This window comes from Hemitrygon akajei, chromosome 1 (genome assembly GCF_048418815.1).
Source record: "Hemitrygon akajei chromosome 1, sHemAka1.3, whole genome shotgun sequence".
In the NCBI taxonomy this organism is placed as follows: domain Eukaryota; kingdom Metazoa; phylum Chordata; class Chondrichthyes; order Myliobatiformes; family Dasyatidae; genus Hemitrygon; species Hemitrygon akajei.
This window is the reverse complement of record NC_133124.1, coordinates 76,935,453-76,961,465: the sequence shown is the minus strand read 5'-3', so window position 1 is coordinate 76,961,465 and position 26,013 is coordinate 76,935,453. Positions and strand designations below refer to the sequence as shown.

At 42.8% G+C, this 26,013-nt stretch overlaps 1 protein-coding gene across 1 annotated transcript in view; it reads right to left on the bottom strand.

Moving 5' to 3' along the window:
* Positions 1-26,013, bottom strand: part of LOC140727983 (meprin A subunit beta-like) — a 100,602-nt gene that overhangs the window by 34,513 nt on the left and 40,076 nt on the right. Inside the window, exons 3-10 of the mRNA XM_073046052.1 lie at positions 21,453-21,471; positions 19,906-19,956; positions 16,617-16,660; positions 16,425-16,503; positions 8,310-8,427; positions 5,640-5,818; positions 3,906-4,124; positions 976-1,128 (exon numbers count right to left, since the gene is read on the bottom strand). Coding sequence (XP_072902153.1) covers positions 976-1,128; positions 3,906-4,124; positions 5,640-5,818; positions 8,310-8,427; positions 16,425-16,503; positions 16,617-16,660; positions 19,906-19,956; positions 21,453-21,471 — 862 coding nt within the window. The remainder of the gene's footprint in view (positions 1-975; positions 1,129-3,905; positions 4,125-5,639; positions 5,819-8,309; positions 8,428-16,424; positions 16,504-16,616; positions 16,661-19,905; positions 19,957-21,452; positions 21,472-26,013) is intronic.

Here is a 26,013-nt window from a genome sequence, read left to right as displayed (position 1 = left end):
ACCCAATGATTCGGAAACAAACTTCTTCCCCTCTGCCATCAAATTCTGAACGGTTCATGATCCAATAAACACTAACTCATTATTCCAAAGCACAAACCACTCTGCAGGCGCTGGAAATCTTGAGCAACATGTGCAAAATGCTGAAAGAATTCAACAAATCAGGCAGCATCTATGGAAGGGAATAAACAGTTGGAATTTCAGGCCAAGACCCTTCATCAGGACGGAAAAGGAAGAGGACAGAAGCCAGAATGAGAAGGTGGCTTCTTATTATTTTGTTTTGCACTATCTGCTTACTTGCTATAATTTTGTCTTTGCACTATACAACAACAAATTTCACCTCACTTAAGTATAAGTGGTAATAAAGTGGATTCTGATTCAGGTTTTGAAGTATTTATCATTTGTTCATTTCTGGGCCTTGGGCATCCTTGACAAGAACAACATTTATTCCCCGTCTCTCAATGCCCATGAGATGGCGGTGGTGAGCCACATTGTTGAACCACTTTCATTCAGGTTAAGGTGATCACACTGTGCCACAGGAAGGGAAGGCCAGGATTTAGATCAACCAGCAACTGAAGAACTGCTGACAAATTTCCAAGTCAGGATGGAACTCTACAGGGATTGGTTCCCATGTACCAGCTTCCTTGTCCCAGGCAGTAAGAGATTGCAATAAGAATTTGCAGATGCTGTGTGGTGAACTAGATATACCTGTCTGACTGCTCCTGTGGCTCCTCCCACAGACCCTGCTGACTGCTCCTGTGGCTCCTCCCACAGACCCCTGTATAAAGGCGACTGTGGGCTGCTGCTCTCCCTCATTTTCCCCAGGATGTAGTGTTGTTTATTCTTCCAGTCAATAAAAGCCGATATCTCGCTTCCTAAGTCTCAGCGTGAGTTATTGATGGTGCATCATGCTGTCAAATACGCAACAGTGAAATTTAAACTGTATCATTAAATTGTGCTGGAAATGGAAGTGTTTACCTTTACAGTTGCCCATGTTGGTGAAGTCTGTTGAAGGTCCACCCAGAGCCTGGGAGACTCGCTGCCAATCAGTGCTGTCTTTTTGATCCTGTATCATGCCGCAGATATTTTCAAGTTCAAAGTCGCAACTGTCCAAAAAGCTGAGCGAGGAGGCTAACCAGAAACAAGAGGGAAGAAAGCTGAGAGTTCGCGTTTTACCTTGACAAGAAGAATTTGCATTTTTGTAACTAAAAGCAGAAAATATTTGAAACTCTCAGCAGGTTTGCGAATGTTATGAAAGGTTGGTGGAGGGACTGATAGTGCCAAGGAAGCAGAGGGACTTGGACACTTTAGGAGAATGGACAAAGAAGTGACAAATGAAATACTGTATAGGGAAGTGCACTTTGGTAGATGAAGTAAAGGACGGGACTATTTTCTAAACAGAGAGCAAATTCAGAAATTGGATGTGCAAAGGGATTTGAAAGTCCTAGTGCAGGATTCCCTAAAGGTTAACTTGTGGGTTGAGTCAGTAGCGAGGAAGGCAAGTGAATTGTTTCAAGAGGACTAGGATATAAATGCAAATGTAGGGCTCCCAGTACCAGTAACTGTGGTGTTAACTGTTCAGGCTAACAAAATGGCTTCTCTGTATGAGGCTTTATTGAGCATTAGTTAGACCACATTGGAAGTATTATGAACAGTTTTGGGCTCTATATTTAAGAAAGAATGGGTTGGCATTGGAGAGGATACAGAGTAAGTTCACAAAAATTATCTAGGAAATCAAAGGGTTAAAGCATGAGGAGTATTAGATGGCCCTGGACCTGTACTCAGCGGAGTTTACAAGAATAAGGGTGGACCTCATTGAAATCTACCGAATATTGCAGGACCTGATAGAGAGGACATGGAGAGGATGTTTCCAAACGTGGGAGAGTCTAGAGCCAGTGAGCACACCCTCAGAATAGAAGGTCATCTCTTTAGAACAGAGATGAATTTCTTTACCTAGAAGATGGTGAATCTGTGGAATACATTTCCACAGACAGCTGTGGAGGCCAAGTCATTGGGTCGATAGTTTCTTGATTTGTAAGCTTCTCCTTTCTCAGAAACTTAGAGTCATTGAGTTATACAACACTGAAAAAAGGCCCTTCAGCCCAACTCATTCATGCCGGCCTGAGCTCATCCAATTTATTCTATACTTTGTCTTCCCTTGTACTACCTTGATGCACTGATATGGTGAAATTATCTGTGTTGGTGAGATGCAAAAAGAGATTTTTTTTAACTGTATCTCAGTACATGTGACAATAACAAACCAATTTGACAATATTCCTGCAAACCTTTCATACCTTTCTCACACAGAAAGTGGTGAGTACCTGGAACACACTGCTGGATAGTCTCTTGGAAGGAGTTACTGCTGGTGTTTAAGAAGCATCTGGACAAGCACTTGAATTGTCCAGATGAGGAAGGTTACAAGCCAGCAGCTGGAAAGTGGGATTCATGCAGATGGATCAGAATAAACATGATGGGCAGGGTAGCCTGTTTCTATGCAATATGACTGCCCAATCACAACAGCAGAAAGTGAGCCCCAAGTCACCAGTGCTAAGCTGATGAAGGCCAACAATATCTACTCAGTGGCTGCGTTATGAGGTACAGAAGTGGAAGCTGCTGTGAGGCCTTCAACTGCTATAGGCCCATCCACTTCAATGTTCAACATGTTGTCTGTTCAGAGATGCTCTTCTGCACACCACTATTGTAAAGTGTGGTCACTCAGCTTGAACCAGGCTGGCCATTCTCCTCTGACCTCTCTCATTAACATGTTTTCACCAACAGAATTGCTGCTCACTAAATGATTTTGTTTTTCACTCCATGCTTTGTAAAGCCTAGAGATCGTAAGACATGAAAATCCCAGGAGATCAGCAGTTTCTGAGATACTCAAACTAGCACCAGTTACATTACTACCCCCCATTCTGATGCTTGATCGGAACAACAACTGGATGCATTGAGTTGCTGTCACAGGATTGGCTGACTAGATATTTGCATTAACAAGCAGGTGAGCAGGTGTGTCTAGTAAAGTGCAGACACACTCTACACTGAGAATCAGAGAAAGATAGGTTGGTTTATTATTCTCACATGGACTGAGGTGCAGCAAAAACTTTGTTTTGCATGCCATCCACACAGATCATTTCATCATGTCAGTGCATTGAGGGAAAACAACAACAGAATGCAGAATAAAGTGCTACAGAGAGAGTGCAGTTCAGGCAGACAATAAAGTACAAGGTCACGTGAGGTAGACTGTGAGCTCAAAAGTACATCTCATCTTACTGCTCTTATAACAGTGAGGTAGAAGCTGTCCTTCTACAGTAAGAAAACAGGTCCTTCGGCCCACTGAATCGATGCAGGCTATTGAACACTAACGCCGACCAAATGCCATTTAATTTTATTCTCCATGTATTCTCAACAAATCCCTCTGCACTAATATTTTACCACTTACCTATACCTACACACAGTGACCAATTGACCTACAAACCATCTTATCCTTTAGCAGGGTTAACTGGCCACTGTAAGTTGTTCCAGCTGTGTAGGTGAGTGGAAGAATCTGGGACGGGCGGGAGAGTTGATAGAAATACAGAGAATTTTTAAACATGGGATTAGTGAAGGGCTGTGTTGTATGGTATGTCCCTGTGACTCTATCTTTCCCAACACATACAATATCTCCAGCAAAACAAAAGCTACTAGCGGAACTCAGTGGGTTAGGTAGCATCTGCGATATTAATTTGATGTTTTGGGTCAAGATGCTTTCATCTGGATCCAAGACCCAAAACGTTGACTGTCTATTTCCCTCCACAGATGCTCCAACAGCTTGTTAATCCCTCCGGATTCCAACATCTGTGGTCTCTTGTGCCTCCACCTTCACTAACCTTCACATATTTTTACCCTGCCCACAAAACACTGGTACTCACTGCAGTTATAGAGTCGGTTGACTCTTTGGAGATCATAATCGCTGAACTCCATGCGTTGTCCGATCACCTTATTGAACTCAGCAATCTTGGTGACAATTGTTGGTTCTGAGCCATTGTTGAAAGCGGTTGAGCTGTAGTGCATCACTGAGGTATAGTCATACGGTATGTTCTGTGAGATGGTCACCTTGTCGTCGTACTTATTGAAATTGTGTCCTTTACCTGAATAAATTGAAATGAAAGCTCATCAAGGAATTTCTTAGAGAACGCTAGAATTAGGTGCTGGTCATACTGGAGCAAACGGGCACGATCTATGTTTGCCAAGCTGTAATTCTATGAGGAGACTTTGTCGCTCTGTCAATCCTTCCTTTGCTCAACTGCCAGTCTGCCCACTACATCTGAAACCTCCTGTTGCTTGCTAGCTCTTTCCCTACGAATCCCCTGCAAACTTTTTATGCTAACTCTCTCTCCTCTCCCAATTTCATGTGTCTCGATCTGAAACATTGATTGTCTTTTTCCCTCTACAGGTGCTGCCTGACCTGCTGAGTTACTCCAACAATTCCTTGAACCTACTCCATCGCTGGCTAATCTTGTGGATCAAATGATCTTAGCCTCAGCTCTACTTTCTCGCCCAGTGTCCTTTGCTGGTCAGTGGTTCAGAAACCTATCTGATTATTGAATCTATTCAATGTCTCAACCAGCACCAGACTCTGAGGTAGAGCATTGCAAGATGCCAAAGGGGCATATATAGTTGGCAGTTTAGAGGGAAGATAAGGACCATTACTTCACCTAGAGTGTGGAGGTTTGGAATTCACTGTCCTGAAAAGGTGGTAGCACATTTAAATAGCCCTAGAATGTGCACTTGAATACCTTGCAATACCGGCAGCTCACCTCAGTTTGGATGAAGAATGAACTGCTAGAGAGCAGCATCTGTGGAGGCAAGACTCATTTTGGCTCAAGACTCTTCATCAGGACTCTACATCAGCATGAAGAGGTGAGGAGGAGTCGGGAAGTAGGGGTTAGCAGGTGATTGATGGATCCAGGTGAGGAGGGGGTTGAGGGGCAGGAGGAGGTAGAGACGGAGGCTGGGAGGTGATGTGAAGGCTGCAGGTGCTGGCACCTGATGTGAGGAAGGTGATGTTGAGGGCATGATGGGCAGCTGGGAAGGGGTTTTGAGGGGAACTGTTCCAAACCACTTCCATCTGCCATTTTTACTCATCAGATACCACCAGCCCTTGGTTGACTGACCAATTACCTTCCAGCCTCTGACACTCCCTCCACCCCTCCCTCACCACCCACTAACCTGGCTCCACAACACATGCCATCCCATGCCTCACCCCTTCCCTTCACTACTTTATACCAGCGACCTCCCCCTTCATTTTCAGTCCTAATGCAGTGTCTTAACGCAAAGTGTCAATGCAGATGTTGCTTGACCTGCTGAGTTCCTTCAACAGTTTGTTTCTTGATCCAGGTTCCAGTGTCTGCAATCCCTTGTGCCTATGCTTGGTTGAGTAACTCTCTTTTTTACCAGTATAGACACATGGACAGGTACATGGATTGGAAAGATTTAGAAGATTATGGGTGAAATGGGAGTAGATTGGATGGTCATCTTGGACAGCATGAATTATTTAGGCAAAAGGGCCAATCTTCATCTTTCTCATCTTCATATTAAACACTTGACTAAGTGTCCAAACCTGGCTCTGGGACACCTGTTTGGAGGATGTCACCTGACTTTACCATTTTCAATCCTGTCCCACATTATTTGGATGTAGTCATCACGATCGGATCTTGACTGCTCATGCCAGAATCCCAGCACATGGAGAAACTCGTGTTCAATGGAGGCAATTCTTTCACATCCCTCTCCGATTGAGAGCTGCTGCTTGCCAACTTGATGATTGCCCACCGATGACCAACACCTGTCACACAGAGAGATTCACGTCAAACCTGGAGCTGGTTCTTCAACAATTGGAAGAGGACTAGGCTAAAGGAATTGTCAGATAACAGAGAATGGGTTTGGTATTAGAGAAGGAGAATTTTGCGGGGTGCTTCAGGAAAGGAAATACTTATTCTTTCCATGTAGATTAAAAGAGCATGAAAATAGGCCTTTGGCCCAACTTCTCCATGCCAACCATGAGCTAAGCAAGTTAAATCCCATTTGCCCATGTTTGGCCTATATCCTTCTCAAATTTTCCTATTCATTCACCTATCCAAATGTACTGTATTTTACATGTTTTTTATAGCACTGCCTCATCTACTTTCACTGATAACTCATTCCATATGCCCCCGGGTGAAGAAGTTGTCCCTCCAGTCTCTTTTAAATGTTTTCCCCTCTCATCTCAAATCTATTCCTTCTAATTAACAATTCTCTTTCCTGAGGAGTATATTTCTCTTTCTTGAGGGACATATATAGGGTGATTGTGCATTCACCCTATATATACCCCTCTTGATTTTTGACATTTCCATAAGGACACCTCTCAATCTCTTATATTCAAAGGAATAACATCCTATCCTGCCCAACCTCTATCTATGACTCAGGCCCTTGAGTCCTGGCAGCATCCTTATGAATTTTCTCTGCATTCTTTCCAATTTAATGCTGTCTTTCCTATAAAAGAGCGACCAAAACAGCACCCAATACTCCAAGCATAGTCACACTAACATCTTGTACAACTGCAACATAGCGTCCCAACGCCCTGACTGATGAAGGCAACCATGCCAAACCAGAGAACGTGGATTTGTGAGGATTAGAGGGGATCTGAGGGAGAAACCAAACACTTCATGTCTTTAAGACCAGAGGAGATGCAATTACTGTGAGACAAGGAAAGTTCAAGGAGGTTGTGCTGAGCCAGTTTTTTCATATGAAGAATGGTGGGTGCCTGGAGAGTGCTGCCAGGGAGGTGGTAGAGGCACTTAAGAGGCTCTTAGATAATAGACACATGAATGTGCAGAGAATGGATGGATGCGGATCATGAGCAGGGAGAAAGGATTAATGTAAAGGTGTCATTCGCATAATCATTTTGTAACAACATCATGGTCTGAAGGTGCTGTTCCTGTGCTGTATTCTTCTGTATTCTATGTTCTAATTCTCTTTGCCCATAAGATGGTTGAAATCTTAAACACGCTGATGAGGGCAGGTCCTCTCACAACATTTAAGAAGCAGCTGGATGAGCACTTGAACCACCCAGGCACAAACACCTATGGGCCAAGTGCTGGCAAAGGGAATTAGTGAAGTACTTGATGGTTATCATCAATGTGGTGGGCTGAACGGCCCACTTCTATGAGTATTAGGTCAGCTATAATCTTATTGTCTTGTGGACAATGTTCCAGGGCCACATCTCCCCCCTTGCTCCTTTTTCTTAAACTCTTGGAAAATGAGTCAAATATTATTTTTTGAAAAAATAACAAATGTGGGGTAGAGAATCAAGCTGTCTATTTGGCAGCAGTTTGGGTCACATGCATGGCAACGGTCTGTAGAATTGTATGGTTCGTAAGTTAGCAAGGTTGGCATTGGTCTCACTGTTTTGTGATATGATCAGTGAAATTGCAAACCAGAAGAATAGGCAGAAGTGACTGGCTACTGTTAATCAGTGAGAGGTGAGGCAGAAGAGATTCTGCAGGTGCTGGATATCTTAAGCAAAACACACACACATACGCACACTGCTGGAAAACTCAGCAGGTCAGGCAGCATCTAGGGAGGGAAATACAGAATCCTGATGAACAGTTTCGGCCTGAGATGTCGACTGTTTATTTCCCTCCCAAATGCTGCCTGACATGCTGAGTTCCTCCAGCATTTTCTGTGTGGAATTTCCTTGGAATCCATCTGCATTTCTCACTGCCTTAAGGATGGGTGGGGTCTTTGAATATGCTGGTTGCTTTCTTAAGAGAATCCTCTTCTATCAGACAGAAAATACAAAAGTCTGAAAGCACGTACCACCAGGCTCAAGGACAGTTTCTAACCCACTGCCATAAAGTGATTCCCTAGTATGACAAATTGAGCTCTTGACTGCACATTCTACCTCATTATGATCTTGCACCTTATTGTTGACCTGCACTGCCCTTGCTCTGTAGCTGTTACACATTAATCTCCATTGTCAGTGTCTTACCTTCCTCTCTACCTCAGTGCACTTTGTAATGATTGATCTGTAATCAAGCCAAGCTTTTCACTATCTCTCAATGCGTATGACAATAATAAACCAATTCCATAACATGCCCAAGGGTAATAAATGCATTCCTCTCTAGCAAAGTCCATATGGCATGAACAAATGGAAGACAACCCTCGCCATATATTAAGAACAATGTCCCAGGTACTGTAGGTACTTAGTTATCAACCCTGAGGAACTGAATGGATAAAACAACAACGAATGAAGTAAGTGAACCAGTCTTTAGAGGAATACCAAATCACGCTCTTACCCACTTCCCTTGAATACGGAGATGTAGTTAGCTTCCCCAGTCCAAGGCTTAAAATTAATGCAAGTTTTAAGATGATATTGTTCAAAAGCTTTAAGGATGACACCTTTAGCATTTACATCTGTGGGAAAGACAGGAGGTCATATTTCAAATGGTCGCCTTTGCAAACTTCATCTTGGGAATCGAACAAGTTTAGGGTCACAGAATCATTGAAATTTGCCACATGGGAATAGGCCATTCAGCCCATTGTGTTCATGCTTGCCGAGAATGGACTTTAGGTTAATCCTACTTCCCAGATCCAGTTCACAAGCATCGCAGGTTATGGCTTCTCAAAGGTTTACCAAGGTATGGTTCAGTGTTTCTGCCTTTGGATCCCTTTCAGACCAAGAGTTCCACACCAGCAGCACTCAATGAGTGCAATAATCCTCTCTCAATTCCTTCTGATCTGATTGATTTCAAATGAAGTTTGTACTGAAAACCCCAATTTTGGAATGTAAACTCAGAGTCTGTGCAAAATAAGTTTCAGCTAGAGACTGTTGCTCAAAAAAAACTTTGTTCAAACACTATCAGAGATGCCTTACCACAAAAATGACAAGAACATAAGTGACAATTAGAAATTATGTCTGGGGTAGGTATCCTATCGATCACTGAACCAATAAAATAAAAGCCAAGGAAATTCAAAACTCAGCAGCTGGTGGAAATCTGAAACGGAAACCCTAGATAGAGTGGATGCAGAGAGGATGCTTCCATTAGTAGGAGAATCTAGGATCCAAGGGCATCACCTCCTGCCATGTGCAGAAGTTCGCTGATGACACGGCCATAGTGGGGTGTGTCAGGAATGGACAGGAGGAGGAGTATAGGAAACTGATACAGGACTTTGTGATATGGTGCAACTCAAACTACCTGCGTCTCAATATCACCAAGACCAAGGAGATGGTGGTGGACTTTAGGAGATCTAGGCCTCATATGGAGCCAGTGATCTTTAATGGAGAATGTGTGGAGCAGGTTAAGACCTACAAGTATCTGGGAGTACAGTTAGATGAGAAGCTAGACTGGACTGCCAACACAGATGCCTTGTGCAGGAAGGCACAGAGTCGACTGTACTTCCTTAGAAGGTCGGCGTCATTCAATGTTTGTAGTGAGATGCTGAAGATGTTCTATAGGTCAGTTGTGGAGAGCGCCCTCTTCTTTGTGGTGGCGTGTTGGGGAGGCAGCATTAAGAAGAGGGACGCCTCATGTCTTAATAAGCTGGTAAGGAAGGCGGGCTCTGTCGTGGGCAAAGTACTGGAGAGTATAACATCAGTAGCAGAGCGAAGGGCGCTGAGTAGGCTACGGTCAATTATGGAAAACCCTGAACATCCTCTACATAGCACCATCCAGAGACAGAGAAGCAGTTTCAGCGACAGGTTGCTATCAATGCAATGCTCCTCAGACAGGATGAAGAGATCAATACTCCCCAATGCCATTCGGCTTTACAATTCAACCGCCAGGAGTAAGATATGTTAAAGTGCCGGGGTTAGGACTCAATGTATTTAAGTAAACTACTTAAGAACTTTTTAAAAACTATTATTAATGCTTTTTGAGAGGGTGATTTTAGATGCATATCATATTTTTACTGAGTTAAATATTGTATGTAATTAGTTTTGCTACAATAAGTGTATGGGACATTGGATAAATGTTGAATTTCCCCATGGGGATGAATAAAGTATCTATCTATCTATCTAGCACTGAGATAGAATCATGGAAGTCATAGAAAAATACAGTTCAGAGACAGGCCCTTCAGCCCATCTAGTCTGTGCTGAACAACCTAAATTGCCTACTCCCAATGAGCTGCATTGTGACCATAGCCCTCCATACCCCTGCCATCCATTGTCAGATCCAAACTTCTCTTAAATGTTGAAATTGAGCACACATACACCACCTGCTCTGGCGGCAAGTTCCACACTCTAATGACCCTTTGAAACAAGAAGTTTCCCCTCATGTTCCCCTTGAACTTTTCACCTTTCACCCTTCACCCATGATCTCTGCTTGAAGACCCACCAACCTCAGTGAAAAAAGCCTGCTTGCATTTACTTTATCTATACCCCTTATAAATTTGTATACCTCTGTCAAATTTCCCCTCAATCTTCTACATTCTTAGGAATAAAATCCTAACTTATGAAGAATAAAATGCCAAAAACTTTCTTAACGACCCTATCTACCTGTGACAACACTTCCAATGAATTATGTACTTGTATTCCCAGATCACTCTGTTCTACAGTACTTCTCAGTGCCCTACCATTCACTGTGTAAGACCTATCTTGGTTGGCCCTACCAAAATGCAACATCTTGCTCTTGTCTATATTAAATTCCATCTGCTACTTTTCAGTCCGTTTGTCCATCTGATACAATTCTCTCTGCAAACTATGATAGCCTTCCTCACTGTCCACTACACCCCCAATCTTGGTGTCATCTGCAAATTTGCTGATCCAGTTAACCACATTATCTTTCAGATCATTAATATTGATGACAAACAATGGATTCAGCACTGATCCTTGTGGCACTCTACTGGTCTCAAGACTCCAGTCAGAAAGGCAACCCTCTACTCCCACTCTCTGGCTTCTCCCACAAAGCCGATGTCTAATACAATTTACTATCTTATCTTGAATGCTAAGCAATTGAACCTTATTGATCAAACTCCCTTGTGGGACCTTGTCATATGCCTTGCTAAATTCAATGTAGGCAAAACCCACTGCCTTGCTTTCATCACCTATTTGGTAACTTCCTTGAAAAACTCCAAATGATTGGTTAGACATGACTTACCATACACAAAGCCATGCTGACAATCCCTAATCAGTCCAAATACACATATATCCTATCCCTTAAAATACCTTCCGATAACTTTTCCACAACTGATGTCAGGCCTATAGGTTCCTGGTTTAATTTTAGATCTTTTTTTAAACAGCAGAACAACATTAGCTATACTCCAATGCTCTGATATCTCACCCGTCGCTAAGGGAGATTTAAATATCTTTGCTAGGGCCCCTGCAAGTTCTGCATTTGCCTCCCACAATGTTTGAGAGAACACCTTATCAGGCCCTGGGGATTTGTCCACCCTAATTTGCCTCAAGACAGCAACATCTCCTCCTCTGTAATCTGTATAGGGTCCATGACCTCACTGCTGCTTTGCCTCATTTGTGTCAACTCTGTGCCAATCTCCTGAGTAAATACAGACACAAAAAAATCATTTAAGATCTCTCCCGTCTCTTTTAGCTCAATGCATAGATTACCATTCTGAGCTTCCTGAGGACTGATTTTGTCCCTTGCAATCATTTTGCTGTTAAAATATCTGCAGAATCCCTTAGGATTCTCCTTCACCTTGTCTGCCAGCAAAAGCTCATGCCTTCTTTTACCCCTCCTGACCTTTTTTCTCTAAGTGTTCTCTTGCATTTCTTATACTCCATAAGTACCTCATTTGTACCTACCTGCCTAAACCTGCTACGCACCTCCTTCTTTGTTCTTAACCAGGGCCTCAATATCACTTGAAAACTAAGATTCCTTAAACCTGTTATCTTTACCCTTTATTCTAACAGGCACATGTAAGATTTGTGCTCTCAAAATTTCACTTTTGAAGGCTTATGATCACTAGATGCAAAGTGTTCCCCTACACAAACCTCTGTCACCTGCCCTATCGCATTCCCTATGGGAGTCCCAGTCAATAAGTGGGAAGTTAAAATCAACTACTGTCACAGCCTTGTGTTTCTTGCAAGACTGTGATCTCTCTACAAATTTATTCTCTAAATCCTGCGGACTGTTAATGGTCTATGATATAGACCCATTAATGTGGTCATACATTTCTCATTCCTCAGTCCCACCCATAAAGCCTCGCTAGACGAGATCCCCAGTCTGTCCTGACTGAGCACTGCTGTGACATTTTCCTTGACTAGTAAAGCCATCCCTCCCCTTTTAATCCCTCCTACTCTGCCCATTCTAAAACAGTGGGACACCAGAATATCGAGCTGCTAGTCCTGCTCTTCCTGCAACCACGTCTCACCAATGGTTACAATATCACAATTCCATGTGTTTATCCAGACTTCAGCTCATCTGCCTTTCCTACAATACTTCTTGCATTGAAACATACGCAGTTCAGTACATTAGTCACACCAAGCTCAACCTTTTGATTCCTGACTTGGTCTGAGGTCTTAACAACATCTGCCTCTACAACCTCTCCACTGTCTGCTCTGGCGCTCTGGTTCCCATCCACTTGCAACTCAAGTTTAAACCACCCCACCCATGTAGCACTAGCAAACCTTTCCACTAAGATATTAGTCCCTCTCCAGTTCAGGTGCAAACAGTCTCTTCTGTACAGGTCCCGCCTGCCCTTGAAGAGAGCCCAAAGATCCAAAAATCTTCTGCCCTCCCTCTTACTCCAACTCCTTAACCACATGTTAGACGGTATAATTTTCCTAGTTCTGGCATCACTAGCAGCTATCCTGAGGTCACAACCCTGGTGGTCCTGTCTCTCAATTTAGCACCTAATTGCCTGAACCCACTTTGCAGTACCTCGTCACTCTTCTTACCCATGTCATTGGTACCTACATGGTCCAATTGTATGTTGCCTCCCGACTTGCAGGGTCTGGGACATCTTGGATTAAGTCCTCACGTTTAAGAATGCTGAGTACTTGATCCAAGATGTCCCAGACCCTGGCCCTCGGGAGGCAACATACCATCCGAAAATCTCAATCTTGTCCACAGAACCTCCTTTCTGTTCCCCTAACTAATGAATCCCCCTATCACCACAGGTCGTCTCTTCCCCCCACCCCCCTTATAAATCGCAGAGTCAGGCTCAGTGCCAGAGACCTGACTGCTGTAATTTTCCTCTAGATCATCCTCCCCTCAACAGTATCCAAAGTGTTGTTGAGGGGGATTGACACTGGGGTACTCTGTACTGGCTGTTTAACCCCTTTACTCTTTCTGACTGTCACCTGTGCTAGGTCCTGTGTCCTGCACCTTGGGTATAACTACCTCTCCATATGTCCTATCTATCACCCTCTTAGCTTCCTAAATAATCTGTAGTTCATCCATTTCCGGCTCCAATTCCTTAACATGGAGTGTTAGAAGCTGCAGCTGGATGTACTTCGTTCAGGTGAAGTCATCAGGATTGCTGGAGTTCTCCCAGCCTTCCCACATCCCACAATAAGAGCATCCAATTATCCTGCAAGGCATCCCTACTGTTTTAACTCTGCAAATATAAAGAAGGAAAACAATAAATAAACTGGGGAAAAATATTTACCTTTAACGTTTGTATAGCTATAGCTATCTCCAGGAATTTCCTCATCTCAGGAGGGTGATGAATCTGTGGAAACTGTTGCCACGGAGGACTTGGAGACCAAGTCTTTGAACATAAATTGGTATATTATTGATTGGTAAGGGGGGCTTAAAAGTAATGGTGAAAGAAGGTGGAGAATCCTACAGGAATCTAGAGATAAGTAAAGAGCGAAAGAATTGCAAGGGGCAAAATTGGTCCTCTGGAAGATCAGAATTGTAACCCATGCATGGAGCCAAAATTGATGGGGGAGATTTAAATACATCTTTTGCATGTGTATTTACCTGGGAGACAGGCACAGAGGAGTGTGGTAGAACAAAGGGATCTGGGAATATAGGTCCATAATTCTTTGAAAGTATTGTCACAGGTAGATTGGGTCATAAAGAAAGCTTTTGGCATATTGGCTTAATAAATCAAAGTATTGGGTACAGGAGATGGGATGTTTTGCTGAAGTTGTATAAGGTGATAGTAAGGTCTAATTCAGAATATTGTCTGCAGTTTTGGTCACCTAACTACAGGAAAGATCTAAATAAGATTGAAAGAGTACAGAAAATATTTACAAGGATGTTGCCGGGTCTGGAGAACTTGAGCTATAAGGAAAGATTGAATAGGTTAGCACTTAATTCCTTTGAATGTAGAAGACTAAGGGGAGATTTGATGGAGGTATACAAAATTATGAAGGGTATAGATCCTGTAGGCTAAATGCAAACTGGCTTTTTCTACTGAGGTTGGTTGGGACCACAATTAAAGCTCATGGGTTAAGGGTGGAAAAATTTAAGGGAAACATGAAGGGAAATTTTTTCATTCAGAGGTTTGTGAGAGTGTGGAATGAGCTGTCAGCGTAAGTGGTGCATTTGAACTCAATTTCAACATTTAAGAAAAGTTTGAATAAATATATGGATGGCAGGGATACGGAGGATTATGGCGCTGGTGTACGTTAATGGAACTGAGCTGTTTAAATGTTTTGGCATGGACTTGATGGGCTGAAGAGTCTGTTTCTGTGCTATATTTTTTGACTCTAATATGAGGGGTGATTGATAAGTTCATGGCCTAAGGTAGAAGGTGTCAATTTTAGAAAACCTAGCACATTTATTTTTCAACATTGTCCTCTCCTACATTTACACACTTAGTCCAGCGGTCGTGGAGCATACGGATCTTGGATCTCCAGAAAGTGTCCACAGCAGGGGTGACTGATAAGTTTGTAGCCTAAGGTAGAAGGAGATGAGTTATACAGCTCTCATTGCATGCACATGCAGTTCAACTCTTTGAGTGATTATGCAGAAAGTTTGAAGTTAATAGCTCACCTCCTTCTACCTTAGGCCACAAACTTATCAATCACCCCAATGAGTTATTAACTTCAAACTTTCTGCATAATCACTCAAAGAGTTGACCTGCATGTACATGCAATGAGAGCTGTACAACTCATCTCCTTCTACCTTAGGCCATGAACTTATCAGTCACCCCTGCTGTGGACACTTTCTGGAGGTCCAAGATCTGTATGCTCCATGACCGCTGGACTAAGTGTGTAAATGTAGGAGGGGACTATGTTGAAAAATAAATGTGCTAGGTTTTTTAATAACTCGTCTCCTTCTACCTTAGGCCACGAACTTATCAAACACCCCTCGTATGGTATGCAGTCAATGTAAATCTGTAATAACATTAATTGCCAAAAACGATTGTCAACCCAAAACCTCACTTCTATTTTTCACCACAGATGCTCCCTGACCAGCTGAGCATTTCCTGCATGCAGAGCATATGGTTTTCATACCAGTGACACCAATCCAAAGGTTCTGCATTATATTCTCGGTCTGAGGTTAACTGACTCTGGAGAGGACTAGGATTCAAAAGCAAGGATGTACTGCTGATGCTGTGTATGACATTGGCCAGGTCACATTTGGAATATCATAAGCAATTTTGGGAAAGATGTGCTGGCCCTGGAGAGGACTCAGAGGAATTTCTCAGGAATGATCAAAGGAATGAAAGTTTTAACGTATGAGGAGTGTTTGATGTCCCTGGGGCTGTACTCTGTGGAGTTCAGAAGGATGTAGGGGAAATCTCATTGAAACTCAGCAGATATTGAAAGACCTGAAGAGTGTGATGTGGAGAAAACGTTTCCATTAGTAGGAAAATCTGGAATCCAAGAGAACAGCCACAGAATAAAAAATGTCCATGTAAAACTGAGATAATAAGGAATTTCTTTAGCCAGAGAATGGTGATCTATGGAACTGATTGCCACAGAGAGCTGTGGCAGTCAAGTCATGGGGCGTATTTAATACAGAGACCGATAGGTCCTTGATTGGTAAGGGGGTTGGAAGTTATAGGGAAAAGGTGGGAAAATGGGGATGAAAATAAATAACATTACCTATAATTGAATGGCATAACTGACTTGCCGGGTCGAATGGTCTACTTTGCTCCTAAATTGTATGAACTTCTGTGTTTGTTAATTCTCTGATCTTACTTACAGGATTCACTAGACAAAGGCCAGGCGGTGCAATTGAAATTCACTGAATTATACAATTGGATCGTCACGGTCCATTAAGACCAGTGTCCTGGTTAATAATCTCAGTCAGGTGAAAAGTACAAAGTTTAGAATTCTGTAATTAACCAAAAATGCTTCATGGAACAACTATCACATTATCTAAGCAAAAATTCAAGCTGAAAATGTGTAGCCTAGATATAATACTTGGCTAAAATTCATCTATAGTTAGTTGATAAAATGAATTTGTAAATTAGAAATGCAAAATGAAAGCACTTAATTGCAATCTGGGTTAAAGTATCATAATAATTGGATTACATTCAGTGTTATTACCCACCTAAGCTATCTTCCAGATAGTATGGAATCATCTTTGGCCACCTGTATTTTTCATCAGCAATTGCACTTCTGTAGGTGGCCTGATTTTAAAGGTAATGCAAAAAAATCAGTCATCCTCACAGCGATACATGGGGTAAGTTTATGTAAACATTCTGCTTTCCTCAACATGCCAGAAAAAATGTCATGAGCTTACCATATCGTGCATGATATCTCCTTCTATGAGATCCAGTCCAAGTTCTGCAGAGAATAAGCACACACTATCAATCAGTTTATACTTCTCGCTGTCTCAGTAAAGCAGCCAGCATTATCAAACTCCCCACCCACCCCAGACATTCTCTCTTCTCCCCTGTCCCACTGGGCTGAAGATACAAAAGCCTGAAAGCATGAACCAGCACACTCAAGGACAGCTTCTAGCCTGCTGTTATAGCACAATTGAATGGTTCCTTAGGGCAAAAAGATGGGCTCTTGACCTCACAATCTACCTGGTTATGATCTTCCATCTTATTGTCTTCCTGCACTGCACTTTCTCAGTAGCTGTTATGCTTTATTCTGCATTCTGTTATTGTTTTACCTTATTCTATCTCAATACACTGTATAATGTTCTGATCTGTATGAACAGAATGCAAGACAAGCTTTCCATTGTACATGTGTCAATATTAAACCTATTCCAGTTCCACATTCCAAAGACATGGGAGAAGGTGGAGAAGACGATGGTACCTGGATGGAGAGGTCATATCCAGCAATAAGAAGTGAATAGACTGAGACAGTTTGTTTCAAAGAGGGAATGAGAATCTCACAAAGGGCTTTAGAGTAGTGGTCGCCAACGAGTCGATTGCAATTGACCGGTTGATCTTTGAGACTTTCCCAGTAGATCCCCAAAAAAAAGAAAAATAAATACACAAATACTGTTGCAATGTGAGCATTATAAAAGTAAGTAATACTGATCAGGATAATGATAGCATAGCAATACTCCCTCTACGGAAAGCTGTTTGTAAAGAGAGGTTGTTTCTGGGGTTGCGGGGTTTTCCTTCCTTTCTTTCTGCCCGGTGCCCCTCTGCCATTGTGGTGAACTACATATACCTGTCTGGACACGCCCCCCCCCCCCCCCCCCGCTGACTGCTCCTGTGGCTCCTCCCACAGACCCTGGTATAAAGGCGATTGGAGCCACAGACCCTTCCTCAGTCTCCAGGATGTTGTGTGATGGTCACTTGCTGCTTGTGCTTTCTTCCAGCCAATAAAAGCCTACCTTAACCCACGACTCAGAGTTATTGATGGTGCATCAGCCATGCACCGTGGTTCAGTGAAAACATCTGTATATTAAATATTGGTTTTGCCATCCCAGATAAAGTAGTTCCTTTGGGCATGAAGTTGTCAAGTGGTCCTTTTTCAAAGTAGAAGTTACTACAAATACATTATGCCTGGTAAACCTTTTGATGCAAAATTAAACGCACTTAACGACGAGCTTATGGGAAAAGACTGACACCTGCCCCCCATGATAAGCGCAGTAAATGCACTTAAGGCCAAGCTCAATGTTTGGATTTCCCACACTCTTCCAATTTAAAGAAAATGTTACAGGCCATCAAGGAAAAACATGCTTTTCGCCCTGAGCAGTACTGTGCTTACCTAGACAAACTGGCAATAGAGTTTGATCAGCGTTTTGTGGAGTAAAACGTCATGAAAGATATTGCTGCATTTATTTCAAACCCATTTCTACCGATCGATATAGAACAGATAGCAGCCAAATTCCAGCAAGTATTTGGTGTGCCAAGTGATATTGAAATGGAAACAATTGATTTGCAAAATGACATCGAGCTTAAAGAGATTGTGACTTTGGGGGGCTTGTCAGCAGGGAGAAGTTTCCTCATCTCACCACATGTGCACTAAAAGTCAGTGCCTACTCTGGGTCAACTTATCTGTGTGAAATTGCATTTTCACAGATGAAAATTATTAAATCTAAGAACAGGAACTGTATTACTGACTTTCAGCCAAATTTCCAAATTTCAGGGAACTAGCAGAAAGTATTCAGCCGCAGTCATCACACTGAGTGCAAGTCAATTTTTATTCATTTATTTTTTGTGTTAAAATAAAATTAAATAATGAAACTTAGAATTAAAGGTATGAAGTATTGTAATATTCTTAAAGAAAGACAGCTATGGCCTGTTTGGAATGCTAGTTACAGTGTTTTCTTGGTTGAATTAATTTGAAAGTTTGACAAAAGCATTTTATGTAATTCAAATACAATTAGCCCAAATAAAAGGCCTCAAGTTGGAAGTACAATCTGAACCATTTTCTTCTCTAAACAATTTAGTAGGTAGATCTTGCCTTTCACTAAGGCCGAGGTAGGGGATCTTGGACTTAAAAAGGTTGATGACCACTACTTTAGAGCAAAGGTGCTTGTACAGGATGTTCAGAATGGCCCTGTTTCCATATTGGATGACTCCATGGCAGAGGAGATGCTCCCGCGTGTGTGTGGTGCTCTTTACCTGGGAGCCATAAACACACAGGGTGGTCACTGATGTGTCCAACAGAAGCTTCATCCAGTCAGTGATTAAAATGTGCAGGTCGCTACCACATCAAGCCATTGAGGAAAGTACTGATGATAAGTGTATGATAAACACAGGAAGGGGAGATGAACCAGTTCTGCATTACATGTTCTGAGAATTCTATCTAAAATTAGGCAAAACATAGAAAATTGAAGATACTTCCATCACAGCAGGCTACGCCAAAATGGAGCCAGGCAGCAGAGAAACTGAGCCAGCAGTGAAGCCAGCATTTGTTTGTAATCATGAATTACTTGCCTGAAATCAGTCACGGCCCACTGCAGATAGAAAGCGCAGTGGAGGGGCACAGCTATCTAGGTCAGATTAGCAGAAGACCACAGTGTATTAGGCAAGTATTAAGACTATAGGGCCATGAAACAAGGAGCGGAATTAGGCCATTCAGCCCAACGAGCCTGCTCTGCCATTTGATCACGGCTCTTTTATTTTCATTCTCAACACCATTCTCCTACCTTCTTCCCATAATCTTTGACACCCTTACTAAGTAAGTACTTAATAACCTCTACTTTAAATATGCCCAATGACTTGGCCTGCTCTGTCACCAGTGGCAAATCATTCCATAGATTCACCACCATATGGTTAAAGAAATTCTTCTTCATCACTGTTCTAAAGGGATGTCCTTCTACTCTGAGGCTTGAACTCTCCCAATATTGGAAACATCCTCTCCATATTCGCTCCATCTAGGCCTTTCGAAGAGGGGGAGAGGAGCCCTACACAGCAGGGGGTGTGGAGTTCAACCGGCCAGAAAGAGGATTGCAACCTTCACCCCTGTGACAGGGTGTCCCAAGCATATTTTGAATTGGTGGAATTGGTGTTGTCACGTTGCAGCCAAGTTTGACACAACACACTCCCATTATCTTAACCCTACTGAAAGTAAATATTGACAATGTCCACATCACACGTTTATAAATGGTGTAAAGTTACCTTCATTTATGTTGAATATGTCTTGATCCATTCCAGCGTCGACATCCTCTTCTAAATGAGAGGCCAAAAGGAGTTTACTTCAGTCATCTTTTTCAATGCTGAGAGTATTCAGCACAGAAAGCCATTCTTGACCCTCTGCGCTAGTGCTTTGAAAGAGGGGATGCACTCCCAGATGCCACTGCTGTTCCCACTCTTCCCTCCCCCATCTGCCAATCATCCCTTCTCACCTGGATCAACCCATCACTTGCCAGCACTATCTCGGCCCCTTCCTCTCACTGCTTAATTGAGGCTAACTCTGCTCTAGCCTTTCGGCTTCTATGAAGGGCCTTGACCTGAAGCATTGAATGTCCATTTCACTCCATATTTACTGCCGGACTCACTGAGTTCCTCCAGCACTTTACTTTTGGTTCTGGATTCGAGCATCTGCTGTCTCCATTTCCCCCAACTCTGAATCATTTGCTCCAAGTCTTTATCCAATTCCCGTTGGAACGTTTTTATTGAGCCACCTTCCAGAAGGTGACTACCTGAAACATTGATGTTCATTCTTCTTTACATTGCTGGATGGATTTAATATGGAAACTTTAAGCTTTCTCTTCAAGTTATACTTGCTGTTTGTACTTAGAGGCATTCCAAGGTGAATCTGGAAACAAGAATCTGAATGAACCTGCTAATTAAATCTTTATTAATTGCTTCATCCATGGATAAGGTTTTTAAAGGATGCTGACCCATATTGATGGAATGTGGTCGATTGAATGCTGGAGGCTGAGGGGTGTTCTGCTGCCCGGATTATGAGAGGCAGAAACTGGCAGCTGGTATGCTTCTCCTCGGGTTGATTATCCAATACAAGAGGTTTAGCAGCACAGGAGCCCCTCAGGGGACTGTCCTGTCCCCCTTCCACTTCACCATCTACATCTCGGACTCCAGACACAATTTGGAGTCCTGCCCCACCGCCCGCAGAAGTTTTCAGATGATTCAGCAGTTGTGGGCTGTATCAGCCGGGGTCACGAAGCTGAGTACAGAAGAGTGGTGGACGACTTTGTTGAGTGGCTTGTGCTGAATCACCTCCAGCTCAACATCACTAAGACAAAGGAGTTGGTGGTAGACTTCAGGAAGGTGAGAACACCCTGCATTCCCATCTCCATCAAGGGAATGGATATGGAAGTCGTCTGGGGCTACAAATACTTGGGAAATCGCCTGGACAATAAGCTGGACGTATTGGAAGTATACAGGGGCTCTGCACAAGAAGATACAAAAATGACTGCACTTCCTGAAGAGGGTCCAGTTATTCAGTGTCTGCAGTACTATGCTGCAGATGTGCTACGACTCAGTGGTGGCCAGCATTCAATCAATTTTGGAGAAGGCACTTGAGAATGGGGGATAGTTTACACATACGGATTGAGTAAGTTTGCAGTCAGTTGTTTTGGTGTGTCCAAGGGATAAGTTGAAGTATTTATGGAGACAGCCCATTGTTGTAGACTTCTGAAACCTTTTGTACTTTTATATAAAGCATTCTGCGATGTTTAACAAAAGAGGAAAATTAAACTCACCCGTCTCTTGTGACGTTGCCTATTGAAAACAAACGAAAAGATGGAGATTAAAGACAAATAGAAATATTACCAGCCTAATAAAATGAGGTTTTCAAATCACATTACCCACAGCACAAATCAAGATTTCAACTTAAGGATAAATGATTGTACATTTATTATTATAATTTTATCTGGTGTTAATGTAACTTCTTTTGAGTCTGGTGCTCTTAGTGTTAATCCTCATTGATGCCAATCGTCTCAATGCTGTCAACAGGTTTTGCTACCTGGGCAGCATAATAATATCCTCAGCATTTCTGGATGTAGAGATTGAGTCAAGAACCAGAAAAGCCTGCTTTGCCTTTGGTCAGCTGAAAGTTCGAGTTTGGTCACATAACATCAGGTTGGCCACCAAGTGCAAGGTATACAGGGCCGTTGTCATATCAGCCTTGCTATACGGGTGTGAGATGTGGTGCCCATATCAGAGTCACTTACGCCAGCTTCACCAACTGCAGCAGTGTCACCTACTTTCTCTGATGAAGATCACCTGGCGAGACAAGGTCTCCAATACCGAGGTCCTCTCCCTCGAGCTGGAATGGCAGCAGTTTCAACCTTGGTGATGTCAGCCCAACTGCGCTGGGCAGGACATGTTGTCAGAATACCTGACCGAAGACTGCCCAAGGACATCTTGTATGGCCAACTGTCCAGAGGTATCCGAAAACAAGGAGGCCAGTGACTACCGTACAAGGATGTTCTGCACAGGAGCCTCAGGAAAGCTGACATTGCCCCATCAACATGGGAGGATCTGGCTCAAGATCGCTCACAGTGGAGGGACGCCATCAGGAAAGGTGTGGACGCTGCTGAGAACATGCTTATAGAGGCAACAAATGAAAGGCACAGGAAGCACCACAACAGAGCTTCTGTGTCCTGCTTGCCTGTCAAGGATCGGCCTGTTCAGCCACTCCAGGATGCACATATCAAACCCCACTAACTGACAGAAAGGAACCATCATCATCCTGTGGGATGCATAGCCAGAGAGAATGCTACGTAGCCTCCTCCCTGATGAGAGTGAGACAAACAGTCCCCAAGCAGGGTGTGTGGGATCCTTCATGATGATATGGCCCTTTTCTGGCACCTTTCTATATAAATTACCTTGATGACGAGTAAGCTGGTGCCTGTGATGCGTTGTGCAATTTTGCCTACCCACTGCAGAGCCTTCCTGTCCATGGCAATGCAGTTTCCATACCAAGCATTGATGCTGCCTGTTAGGATGCTTTCTACTGCACATCTGTGCAATGACATGAGTATGGAAATGCAAACTCCAGTTCTCCTCAGCCTCCTCAAAAGATAGAGGCATTGGTGAGTTTTCTTGACTGTGTAGGATGTTTTCTGGGACCATGAGAAGTTGTGTGTGATGTGTATTCCCAGGAGTTTGAAAATGCATGCAGTTTCCACTGCCTTGCCACCAGTGTATAGGTGTGTGTGAGTACTGTGAGTTCTTAAGTCAATAAATATCTCTTTTGTCTTGTTGACATTAAGGAGGAGGTTATTTGCCTGGCACCAGGCCTCAATCTCTTCCACTTCCCCTCTGTAGACCGTCTCATTGCTGTTAGTGATAAGCCAGGCTTTGTGTGTTGGTCCTTTACCTCAATGCATTTTCCTGTGGAAACAACTTCTTTACATCTTCACAGAACAGTACAGCACAGAAAGAGGCCTTCTGGCACACAACATTTGTGCCACTCATGATGCCTAATATTATGATCAACCCTGTTAAACCCTGTAAAAATGAGATAAAATAAGATTTTATTTTCTATTCTAAACTCACTATTCTAAACTCAGGGTGTGGAGCAGCTGACTTAAATAATTATCCATGGACATTAAATTCATCCAAGCAACCATTCAAAATGCATCACCATTACTTGCTCTGGTTTCTCCAACAGCATCACCTGTACCTGCAGCCACCACCACTAAGACAGACAAGGCCAAGAGGCACTAGTGAACACCACTCTCTTCAGATTCCCCTCCAATTCCCTCACCATCGTGGAACTATATCACTGCCCCTTCTTCATCACTGGGCCTAAGTCTTGGATATTCCTCCCAAGAAACATCAAAGCTCTTCAGAAGTTCAAAAGGACAGATTAACTCTGCTTTCTCAAAGTCAAAGTCCAAGTCACATTGACACATGCACAAATATACGTGTGCATAGTTAGCAATGGAAAACTTACTGCTAGAAGAATTACTGGCACATGGCATCAGACACTCAAAATTCTCAAGGGAATTGCAAAACTTAACAGAAATTGTACTCAACTTCCATAACAAAAAAAATTAGATCAAAATAATAGTTCTTTGTAGTGTTCAGTGATGAAATTGGAGCACTTAAAGTCAGATGAACAGTATCAGTGGAGTACAGAGGATTACGGAGGCATAAGAGAAGAGCTGGCCAAAGTTGTTTGGAAGGAAACACTGGCAGGAATGACGACAGAACAGCAATGGCTGGAATTTCTGGCAGTAATTCAGAAGGCACAGGATATATACATTCCAAAAAAGAAGTACTCTAAAGGCAGGGTGGCGCAATCCTGGCTGACAAGAAAAGTCAAAGCCGACATAAAAACCAAAGAGAGGGCATATAATAAAGCAAAAATTAATGGTTGTTAGAGGCTTGGGAAGCTTTTAAAAACCAACAAAAGGTAATTAATAATGTCATAAAGAAGGAAAAGATGGCATTTGAAGGCAAGCCATTCAATAATTTTAAGGAGGATATCAAAAGTTTCTTCAGATATATAAAGTGAGGGTAGATATCGGACTGCTGCAAAATGATGGTGGAGAGCTAGTAATGGGGGACAAGGAAACGGGGGAAGAACTGAATAAGTATTTTGCATCAGTCTTCACTGTGTAAGACACAGTATGCCAAAATTTGTGAGTATCGGGGGCAGAAGTGTGCAAATCGCCATTACTAGAGAGATGGTTCTTGGGAAACTGGAAGGTCTGAAGGTAGATAAGTCACCTGGACCACATGCTCTACACCCTAGTGTTCTGAAAGAGGTGGCTGAAGAGATTGTGGAGGCATGAGTAATTCTCTCAAGAATCAATTGATTCTGGCATGGTTTCACAGAATGAAAAATTGCAAATGTTACTCCAATCTTCAAGAAGGGACAGAGGCAGAAGAAAGGGAATTACAGCCCAGTTAGACTGATCTCAGTAGTTGGAAAGATGTTGGAGTCGATTATTAAGGATGTAGTTTTGGGGTACTTGGAGGCACGTGATAATATAGGCCATAGTCAACATGGTTTCCTTAAGGGAAAATCTTGCCTAATATATCTGTTGGAATTCATTGAAAAAATATTAAGCAGGATAGAGAAAGGAGAATTGGTGGATTTTGGATTTTCTGAAGACCTTTCACAAGGTGCCACACAAGAGGCTGCTTAATAAGTTAAGAGCCCATAGTATTACAGATTGACATGTATGATGTTGTAGGCATCACCAAATCATAGATGAAAGAAGATTATAGATGGGAACTTAATGTCCAAGAGTACACATTGTATTGAAAGGACCGGCAGGAAGGCAGAGGGAGGGCTATTGCTTTGTTGGTAAAATATGAAATCAAATCTTTAGAAAGAGGTGACATAGTTTTGGAAGGAACTGAATCATTGTGGATAGAGCTGAGGAAATGCAAGGGTGAAAAGACCTTGATGGGAGTTGTCTATAGATTCCCAAACAATAGTAAGGATGTGGTCTACAAATTACAATGGGAGATAGAAAATGTATGCCAAAAGAGCACTGTCCCAATAGTCATGGGGGATTTCAATATGCAGGTAGCTTCAGAAAATCAAGTTGGTGCTGGATTCCAGGAGGGGGAATTTCTAGAGTGCTTACAAGATGGCTTTTTAGAGCAGCTCGCGGTTGAGCCCACGAGGAGATCAGCTATTCTGGACTGGCTGTTGTGCAATGGTCTGGAATTGATTAGAGAGCTTAAGGTACAAGAACCCTTAGGGGAAAGTGACCATAATATGAATGAATTCACCCTGAAATTTGAGAAGGTGAAGCTAAAGTCAGATGTACCAGTATTAAAATGAAATAAAGGGAAATACAGAGATATGAGAGAGGAGTTGGCCAGAATTGTCAGGGCTAGAATACAAGAGCAGGGATGTGATGCTGAGGATTTATGAGGAACTGGCGAGGTCTCACCTTGAGTATTGTGAACAGTTTTGGACTCCTCATTTAAGGGAAGATGTGCTGGCATTGGAGAGGGTTCACAAGGGTGATCCTGTGAATGAAAAGGTTATTATACGAGGAATGTTTGATAGCTCTGCATCTGTACTTGCTGGTATTTAGAAGGATGAGGGGGGATCTCATTGAAACCTTTTGAATGTTGAATGGCCTAGACAGGGTTGATGTGGAAAATGGTTCCCATGGTGGTGGGGGGGGGGGCAGGGACAAGGACAAGAGGTCACAGCCTCAGGGTAAAGGGGAGTTCATTTAAAACAGAGATGTGGAGAAGTTTCTTTAGTCAGAGGATGGTGAATTTATGGAATTTATTACCACAGGCAGCTATGGCAGCCAGGTCAGTGAGGGTATTTAAGGCAGA